Raw genomic sequence first — 10608 nt, 5'->3', positions numbered from 1 at the left:
CTTAGAATAAATCTAACAAATTAATTATTTATTATGGTAATTTATTAAATATTCAAAACAATTTATATAAAAAGTGCATTATCTTATAGAGTATGTTGTTTTAACATTATATTTTTATTTATTATAAATGTTTAAAATCAATTTTTGGATTAAAGGGTATAATATTGGGTTTCTGGGTGTTCTTTTTACTTTTCTTTAATTTTTTTATCCTGAAAAAATTGGAGAAAAAAAAAACATTGTTTTGGATGCACAACGGGTATGGTAGTAGAAAGACATTCTTTATTTCATAGATAATATTCCCAACTTGACTCATTTATTTGTGGATTATATGGTAACCTATAACAGAATGAAACGCCGATAACGTAATGAATTCAATCTTTTGGTTCGACAAGATGAAAATGAAGCATCAGTAGCCAAGCAAAAGTAATAAGCTCTCCACCATTGGTAACATACTGGGCGTGTGCCATTGGTGTGCAATGACTTGCTCCGTCTGACAAAATCTCCATCCATATTCTGCTAACTGTCTCCCATTTCTTATCCTCATCCAGCTTTTGAAGCCCGTTGGCCAATTTTATCGCATCCTCAAGTGCAGAGTCAGATGACTCAGGAACCGGTCCATCCATGATCTTTTTACAGGCAGCCTTCGCCGGTCTTGATTTTATACCATTTTTTTCAAGTAATTTGTCAGCCGCACTATTGGTTCGTCGCAATATGTGTTTCGTATAACTTGGCGAAGAATTCATCATGGTAGGCTTCAATAGTAAAAGATAGAACATGTAATCCGAGAGGATCTTGCTGAGCTGTCTAGCATTGTTAGTCTGCTGACTCTGCTCATTCGAGACTTCCTCGGCAGTGTTGTAAAGGAGTTCGGTAGCAAGATGCCATACTGGGACGGTTACATTAATACTAAAATACACATAATTCTTTGAAATCTTCTTCATGATTTCGATGAGATGATATCCATTTGTACCCAAGTCGTGGAGAGTACAGTCGCCTGAAGATGAATATACAGTTCTCTTGACACCCGCCTCTGGATCCTCTGCATACTGAGATTTCCGTTTGATTTCATGAAATATAAACTGCCATAATTTCTTTGTTAATGGCTGATGGGATAGGGATCTTTGGATCCTTATGTCATCAATGATTTTAGAAATGTGCAGAAACCGGGTGACATTGTCCGCGGCAATGGCCTTACGTGGAATCAGTCGACCAATGCGCAGATAATGAATGGCTTTCTGCCAGGCTGGATGAAAACCATTCTTGACTTCGTTTACCCTGCTTGGAGGCACCTTGAGCCAATATCCTGTCCAGCTGATTCCTGAGACAGAACCAGACCACCTGCGAAACAGGAAAGGCACAGCCAACACCTTGTGCTTGTCATCAGCATGCGGACGCTGCCAACGTGGGCTTTTGAGAATGAGAAAGCGGTGGATAACAGCAGCTATGCCGTTTTTGAACCTTCCAAGTTTTGATTTGTCGCCATAATTCCGGAGTGCAACAAACGTCCAATCGGAGGAAACGAGAATGAAGAAAGCTATGATGTCCAGGGCTATGGCACCCAAAAACAGGGTGTATATAAGGCGAACATCAAACTCGTTGAAACCATGCTTGTTGTCACAAGGCTATTTTCTTCGATGCGGCAAGCCCGTGATGGCGCTAAGTTTTCCGCTTAGCCAGCCACTCGACAATTCGCAACGGAGGCTACGTGTGTGAAACACACCCTAAGATTTTGATGGGTGTCGAAGCCAACAAAAATAAATTCCTACTCTAAATAAATTGTGTATAGTGATTGAGCAGGGTCGTGTCCACAGAGATCGGTAATTATTTAAATCCTTTTGAAACGTAAAACGTAAAATGGGGGAATTGTTGACAATAATAAAAATCAAATCAAAATAACAAGAATGCAAATTAAAGTTGTAATTCAAATTGGAGAAAGCTCTGGTTGAAGGAATTAACTCAGCTTGATTCAACTACTGATCATTGATTCAAATATAGATTATTATTATTAATTATGAATAGACCGGTTATAGCTACTGAGACCCTCTAATAGCCAATCTCTCCTTAACTAGTCGATAACCAAGGTACGACCGTTGGTTATTTCCCTAATCAATAGACAACCCTAGATACGATCATAGGATTTAATTAATTGACAGCCTGAAAAACCAGAGAGACCCAAATCCTAATCAACACATATGATGACTCATTTAAATTAGATTGTTTATTCTCACAACACAACTCTCTGCTATGTTATTTGTCACAAACATTAAATTCTTCATACGATGAATCCTTTAAATGACAATAGATTAAGTTGATAATTAAATAGTGGCCAATTACCTAATTAACAAACATAATCATGAAACTAATTCAGAGAATAAACAAATACCCAAAAAGTAATAAAACAATTAAAGCATAAGAAAGATCTCACAGTAGTGATGAATCAAAGCTTCATTATCCTTCAACCAGAAAAATAGGTTTAGCTCTTCATAGAGAGAAGAGAAAAATTAGATCTAGGGTTTCTTTCTTTTTCTCCAATCCAAAAATCCCACTTTTTCACAATAGATTCCTCCCTTAAATACTCTCTCTCTCTTCTCTTTTAGAGTTCTATTTAAAATAAAATACTAATATCTAAAATATTAAATTCGTAATTACAAAAATAGCCAAAAATATAAAACACGTTAAACTAAAAACTGCAGGTCCGCAATTGACAGCACGCGTCCACGCCTTATTAACAAAATTCTTCTGCCGCTCATAATTTCTCCAAGGGAACAATCATCCCTAAACATCATCTTGTAGCTCAATTTTATCACCAATCAATAGAATTGCACCTACAAAAGTAAATCACAAGTAAATCACTATTATTAAATGCAAAACATCGATATTAAGGGAAGTAAACAATGCAAAACTAGTGCATAAATTGCACTCTAACAAATTCCCCCACACCAAGATGATGCTTGTCCTCAAGCATATAACTCAAGATTAATCTCAAATTTCCACTCAATTCTCATCTCAACTCATCCAAAAACAATTTTAAGCAAGCATACCTCAAGAAATTAAGTCGTTCAACGTTCGAGCGACAAGGATTTTAAAGCATAGAATTTCGTAAGATAGAATAAGAACATTCAACCACCAAGAAGATCCATTCAAAATTCAAGTGCAGCAAGATTTAATAGCCCTCTCAATAACTTCACTCCAGGCACTCAAAGTGTTTAGGGTGTCATTTATCCACTCAAATCAAATCAAAGAATGCTATTACCATAAGCTTGCTCATATATCACATCTCAATCCACAAAACATGAATAAAATGCAAAAATCTAAGGGTCTTAAAAGGGTTGTAATGGGGTTAAATTGGAGAAATGAAAAAGAAAGGTTTATGAAAGAAAAAGAGATCAAAATGAGAAGAATGAACTCATTGAATGAACTTATGATATCAAAATGCTTATTTCTACTCAAGTCACCAAGAATGTAAACTTTTTTTTTTCGATTTTTCTTTTTCTTTTTTTTTCTTTTTTTTCTTTTTTTTCTTTTTTTTTCTTTTTTTTCTTTTTTTTTCTTTTTTTTCTGAATCAAACAAAAGAAACGAACCTTGCACAATTTAATTCAAGCATAATGCTTGTTGATCTAATTGAGAAACTTTAATACAAGGTAGAAAAAGTAACAAAATATATCCACACAATGAGTCCAAAAATCTCCTTAAATTGAGGCTCAAAAAGAAGAAAAATGGTTAAGTCGACGGAGAGAATTAGATGGGTAATGGTTAAGGCTCAAACAAAGGTAGCAAATAAAGGTCTTCGGGTAGAGAAGAAAAAAAAATGCGAGAATAGAAAAATGGAATATGGTTTGCCCTTATCATTTTAATGCATAAAATCCCGTAATGTGGCTTCAACATGCATAACAAAGCAAGTTCTAGAATAAACAAACTAGGATTGATATTCACATAACAAAAATAATTAGAGCAAAGTGGTTGCTCATAGGCTCAAATCCTCACAAAGTTGGTAAATTTGCCATCAAATCATGTACACTCTTCAAATGAATCAACCATCAATAGTGGTGTAGAATGAGAAGAAGGTATGAGTAAGATATAAAAGGAAAGGTAAAAAGGATAATAAGCGAGAAAGATGTATGTAGTAAAAAAAAATGAAAGATAAAATATGAGTGATGACAGAGTATGATAGAAAAAAAAATAAATATAAATAATTTGAGATATATGGGAAAAGAGTAGTGACAGAGAAAGAAAAAGAAAATTAATAATATATGAAGCATACTAACTCAAAAATTATTTAAGGATGAGTAGAGTGAAAAAAAAAAAGATAAGTAGAGTGAAAACAATAATTTCAGATATCAATAATGCAAAAATCCCTCCCCCACACCAAGAACTTACATTGTCCCCAATGTAAGATAATCAAAGCTCACATAAAAATTAAAGCGTAAGGATAAAAGATTAAAGGCAAAAACTTCCATGAATTGTGAGCTTTAATCCTCATAACGTCTATGGGCTTGGCGGGAATGGTGGGATAAATCCCACACTCTTGAAGTATGCGGCCAAATTCTGCTCCATCTTGTCACGGATTTCGATTCATGCGGCTGGAATGCAAGTCGTAGGCTGGTTACGGACTATTGCTGCTCGACTGGAGCTTGCGGGTACACGGCTGGTGGTTCAGTTGCGCGCGGATGGGACTGATGCTACGAACTGGTGACGTTGGATCTGCGTGCTGCGGCTGTTGCTGCGCGCTGGGGGATTGCTGGTGCGCGCGCTGGTGACGCTTGTTGCGTTGCGTGCTCGGCTGGAGCTTGCTGCGCAGCTTGGGGCTGGTTGCGCACTGCTGGTTGCGTGCAGGATGCTGTCTGCGTGGCTGCGTTGCGCGCGAGAGCTGCTGCGTGGCTGTGTTGCTGCGGGACTGTTGCGCGCGAGAGCTGGTTATGAGTTGCGTTGCGGGGCGTGCTCGTTGCTGGTGCTTGCGTTGCGCGCGACTGATGCTGCATTCTCCGGCTGGCTGGTTTGCTGCTGGCGTGCTGCAAACGGCTGGAGAAGAAAACAATTTCTGGAAAATTAGAGATTTTGTGAACAGTAAATATATATATATTTTTTTAACAATGATTTTTTTTATTTTTTTTAAATAAATAAAAATATATATATATAAAAGAAAGAACAAAAGAAATAAATAAATAAAATAAAATGAAATAAAATAAATTAAAATTAATTTTTTATTTTTTTTTAGTGATGAATCACTTTGAGACACTAAAAATTTCAGAAGTACTTTTCTAATAAGCACGTGGGCACGCCTTATCAAAAATTTTCTTCTGACCAAAATAAGCAAACACATTATTTAAAAAAATCTGAATCAAAATTAAAAGAAGATATAACAAAAACCAAAATAAATAAATCACTTGGGTTGCCTCCCAAAAAGCGCCTTTGTTTTATGTCTTTGGCTACACATTTATGCATGAATCTCCATAATTTGGACTTTCGAGAGCCACATCCTCCACAATATTCACCGAAAAACCTTCATAAAAAGGTTTTAAGCGATGACCATTAACCTTAAGAACTCTGTCAGAGGTCGGGCTCCGAATCTCAACTGCACCATGAGGAAAAACATTAGTAACAATAAAAGGTCCAACCCAACAAGAACGTAATTTACCCGGAAAAAGTTTAAGCTTAGAATGAAAAAGAAGAACTTTTTGACCAACAGAGAACTCCTTTCTCAAAATCATTCTATCATGAAATGTCTTCGTCTTTTCCTTGTAAAAAATTTCCTGCGCTATAGGGTTAATAACATCCACAGAAAATACCGAATGTTCCTCACTAGGATATTTCATGGCATCATTCATATTGAATTCTATAACCTCTCCATCAAACTCCATAGTGAGAGTCCCTTTATGTATATCCATTTTAGTCATAGCAGTCTTAAGAAAAGGTCTTCCTAGCAAAATTGGGATAGAATTAGAGGAGTTATCATCTTCCATATCAAGTACATAAAAATCAGCAGGAAAAACCAACTCATTAACTTGTACTAAGAAATCTTCTAATACCCATCAGGATATGCATTAGACCTATCAGCTAGTTGAATTATCACACCAGTTTCTTTTAATGGACCAATATTCAAAGATGAATAAATGGAACGAGGCATGACATTAATAGAAGCTCCTAGATCTAACAAAGCCTTTTCAACTCTAACACTACCAATTTTACAAGGGATAGTAAACATACCTGGATCCTTGCACTTAGGAGGTAGTTTCTTTTGGAGAACTGCTGAAACATTCTCCCCCATGTGAACTTTTTCATCTCCTCTTAATTTTCTCTTGGAGGTGCACAGTTCCTTAAGGACTTTAGCATATCGAGGTATTTGTTTTATAGCATCTAATAAAGGAATATTTACCTCAACCTTGCGAAATATCTCAAGGATGTCTTTCTCTTGTTCCTCTTTCTTGGATTTTGCAAATCGGCTTGGAAAAGGAGGGAGGTATCACAATAGGTAGGGGTTTCGCTTTGGTGGGTTGCGCATATTGAGATTTAGGTATCAATTCATTCTTCTCAAGCTCATCTTCTACATGCTTTGTCACTTTCTTACTAGGCTCTTGCAACTCCTTCCCACTTCTAAGGATGACAGCACTAACGTTTTGCTTTGGATTCACCTCAGATTGCGAAGGCAATCTCCCTAATACTTGAGACTCCAGACGGCTCACTGTAGTCGCCAATTGACTCATTTGGTTCTCCAAGTTCTGAATGCTTGTTGTAGTTGCCTGCTGAAATTGTTGAGTGTTAGTCGCAAGTGATTTAACAATTTCTTCAAGAGATATACCTGACTTGGAGTTTAACTGTGGAGGTGCTGGTTGTCTTGGTGGATACTGTTGTGGGAATCTTGATTGCCTAACTTCATAGCTGAAGTTGGGATGATCCTTCCATCCCGGATTGTATGTTTGTGCATAAGGATCATACCTCCTCTGAGGCATGCCTGGAAATCCTCCAACTGCATTGGCTTGTTCAACGGGTTCTTCTTGAAATGTAGGACACATATCGGTTGAATGACCCATATTGTAATAAATGCCACAAGTTTTCACCTGTTGTACATTACCTACAATAAACTTTTTCTACAAGAGAAGTAAGTTTATCTAAACGTTGTTCAACAGAAGAAATATTTACCTCATTCACCTTCCTTGAAGTAGGATCTTGCATGCTGCCAAATTGTTGTGCATTGGCAGCCATATTTGATATCAACTCCCTTGCTTGAGTAGGGGTCTTGTTCACCAACACGCCTCCACTAGCAGCATCTATCATACTCCTATCCATCAATGATAGTCCTTCGTAAAAATATTGAATAAGAAGTTGATTAGAAATCTGATGCTGAGGACAGCTGGCACACAATTGTTTGATCGCTCCCAATACTCATACAAAGTCTCCCTAGGAAGTTGTCTGATCCCACAAATGTCTTTTTTGATGTTGGCAGCTCTTGAAGCAGGAAAGTACTTCTCGAGGAATTGCTTCTTCAAACCATTCCATGTTGTAATCGATCCAGGAGGCAAGTAGTACAACCAATCTTTAGCTAACCCATCTAAAGAGAATGGAAAAGCACGCAGCTTAATCTGCTCTTCAGTCACGCCTTGTGGTCTCATAGTTGAACATACAACATGAAACTCCTTAAGATGTTTATGAGGATCTTCACCTGCAAAACGATGAAACTTGGGTAATAAATGAATAAGACCAGACTTTAATTCAAAATTTACCTCCAAATCTATATATTGAATGCAGAGTGGTTGCTGATTCAAGTCTGGTTCAGCTAACTCTCTAAGAGTTCTTTCTATAGGTGCAGGTCTATCCATCACTTGTTCTTCTGAATCGCTAGATGATTCAACTAAATCTGGCACTGTATCTGTTTCAGAAAGAAAAGGCGATGAGGATCGTTGCTTAGCTCGCTTCGTCTGCTGTCTCAGCTGGCGAACTGTCTTCTCAATTTCAGGATCAAACGAAAGTGTACCTGTACGAGAAGAACGAACCATACACCAAGTAAAACGTAAAAAGGATTAAATAAATGACACCAATCCCCGGCAACGGCGCCAAAATTTGATGGGTGTCGAAGCCAACAAAAATAAATTCCTACTCTAAATAAATTGTGTATAGTGATTGAGCAGGGTCGTGTCCACAGAGATCGGTAATTATTTAAATCCTTTTGAAACGTAAAACGTAAAATGGGGGAATTGTTGACAATAATAAAAATCAAATCAAAATAACAAGAATGCAAATTAAAGTTGTAATTCAAATTGGAGAAAGCTCTGGTTGAAGGAATTAACTCAGCTTGATTCAACTACTGATCATTGATTCAAATATAGATTATTATTATTAATTATGAATAGACCGGTTATAGCTACTGAGACCCTCTAATAGCCAATCTCTCCTTAACTAGTCGATAACCAAGGTACGACCGTTGGTTATTTCCCTAATCAATAGACAACCCTAGATACGATCATAGGATTTAATTAATTGACAGCCTGAAAAACCAGAGAGACCCAAATCCTAATCAACACATATGATGACTCATTTAAATTAGATTGTTTATTCTCACAACACAACTCTCTGCTATGTTATTTGTCACAAACATTAAATTCTTCATACGATGAATCCTTTAAATGACAATAGATTAAGTTGATAATTAAATAGTGGCCAATTACCTAATTAACAAACATAATCATGAAACTAATTCAGAGAATAAACAAATACCCAAAAAGTAATAAAACAATTAAAGCATAAGAAAGATCTCACAGTAGTGATGAATCAAAGCTTCATTATCCTTCAACCAGAAAAATAGGTTTAGCTCTTCATAGAGAGAAGAGAAAAATTAGATCTAGGGTTTCTTTCTTTTTCTCCAATCCAAAAATCCCACTTTTTCACAATAGATTCCTCCCTTAAATACTCTCTCTCTCTTCTCTTTTAGAGTTCTATTTAAAATAAAATACTAATATCTAAAATATTAAATTCGTAATTACAAAAATAGCCAAAAATATAAAACATGTTAAACTAAAAACTGCAGGTCCGCAATTGACAGCACGCGCCCACGCCTTATTAACAAAGTTCTTCTGCCTCTCATAATTTCTCCAAGGGAACAATCATCCCTAAACATCATCTTGTAGCTCAATTTTATCACCAATCAATAGAATTGCACCTACAAAAGTAAATCACAAGTAAATCACTATTATTAAATGCAAAACATCGATATTAAGGGAAGTAAACAATGCAAAACTAGTGCATAAATTGCACTCTAACAGATTTTCAACGATACAACAACCGAAACACAACACAAACACAAGGCACACGAGATTTACGGAAGCACCGACTTCCAACCTTTTCTTATTAATCAAGAACAAGGAACTAAAAATAGCTTCCAGCAAGAATGCTTGCAGAATACCACTCACTGTCTACAAAACTTGGCTCCCCAAGCTCTCCCCCCATAATGCTACTTATAGCATTTGTAAGTGACAGCCCCACTTACTAGGATAGTATAGATTATTCCCAACCCATACCTTGTTTGCCACCAGCACACATAAACAAATAAGCCCACTACCTAAGTGCATTGCCCATACACTATTGTTTAGGTTACATTGAATAGTGGCGGACCATCCCCACTTAGACAAGATCCCCATTATAGGTAGTGCCCATGCAGTGGCGGGCCTCCGCCACTAAGAATTGCTCCAACAATCCTCTTGGCCTGATGCTTGTGTGCGGAACATGTTCTGTGCGTGTGCGCTCCATTGGCGCGCCTGTCCGCTATCCGTTAGCGTGCGCGCTGCCTGGCACGCTTTGTGTGCGCGCATGCTGCTTGGCGCGCTCTTGCGTCCGCGCTTGCCCGCTGCATACGCTCGCTCACTGCCCATCAGCGTGCACATGCCTTGCGCGCATTTGCGTGCACGCTATACCCTCGGAGCACTTGTGCGCTGCCTCGCGCATATCCCGCGCGCGCTGCCCATCAGCCCGCTAGTTGCTGCCACTCCCCAGCCCGCGTGCAGACTTGCCTTGTTTCCTCACACATCCGTTGCCTCATTATGCTTGGCACAAGGCCGCAAGCCAAGCATTGGCGTGCCTCGAGTTTTAAGGCTGTAACACTTGTCCACTTGGAAATAGAAAATTGAAAAGGCTGCCACCACAGAACCAAAACTTATGAACCGCAAAACAATTCCCAATACACCCTGTGTTACCTGGATCTTGGTGTGAAAAACTTCATAAACCAAGTTGAGTTCAACCTCAATTATTCCCAAGGCTTCTGCTGGACTAAAATCATCAATGGAAGGTTCTTCAAGTTTAACGTCTTTGAAGCTGGGGACGAGATCAACAAGAATCAATCTGAAGAGATTGAAGTATTGACAACCCACCTCGACATAATCTCTGCCTTCCTGTATCGGAATAACACGATCATTTTCACGAGACAAAGCACGAAGCCTCTTAAAATGCTCCAGTTGTATTTTAAGGGATAAGTCCCGAAATTTCTCCAGGCTTGCAAGATACAAAGCACGAATCCTCTCAAAATACTTTATCATAGCGGCAATAAACACGAGCACTGTTGGAAACAACAGCTTGTTTCCGTGAAGCGACTGGAAGAAGATATAAACAGCAGCAACAACCTG

The 10608-nt window shown here is 37.9% G+C and overlaps 1 protein-coding gene and 1 pseudogene across 1 annotated transcript; both read right to left on the bottom strand.

Annotated features, from left to right (window-relative positions):
• Window positions 1-371: 371 nt before the first annotated feature.
• LOC127898894 (uncharacterized) lies at window positions 372-1606 on the bottom strand. The gene is made up of 2 exons (XM_052431401.1): window positions 1594-1606; window positions 372-1549 (listed from the first exon to the last, which is right to left on the bottom strand). The coding sequence occupies exons 1-2, from the start codon at window positions 1604-1606 to the stop codon at window positions 372-374; spliced, it is 1191 nt and encodes a 396-aa protein (XP_052287361.1).
• Window positions 1607-5760: 4154 nt separating this feature from the next.
• LOC107174821 (uncharacterized) lies at window positions 5761-7740 on the bottom strand (annotated as a pseudogene).
• Window positions 7741-10608: the final 2868 nt, after the last annotated feature.

This window comes from Citrus sinensis, chromosome 7 (genome assembly GCF_022201045.2).
Source record: "Citrus sinensis cultivar Valencia sweet orange chromosome 7, DVS_A1.0, whole genome shotgun sequence".
NCBI classification, from domain to species: Eukaryota; Viridiplantae; Streptophyta; class Magnoliopsida; order Sapindales; family Rutaceae; genus Citrus; species Citrus sinensis.
Note: the sequence above shows the minus strand (reverse complement) of the source record. Positions and strands in the feature narration are given on the sequence as shown.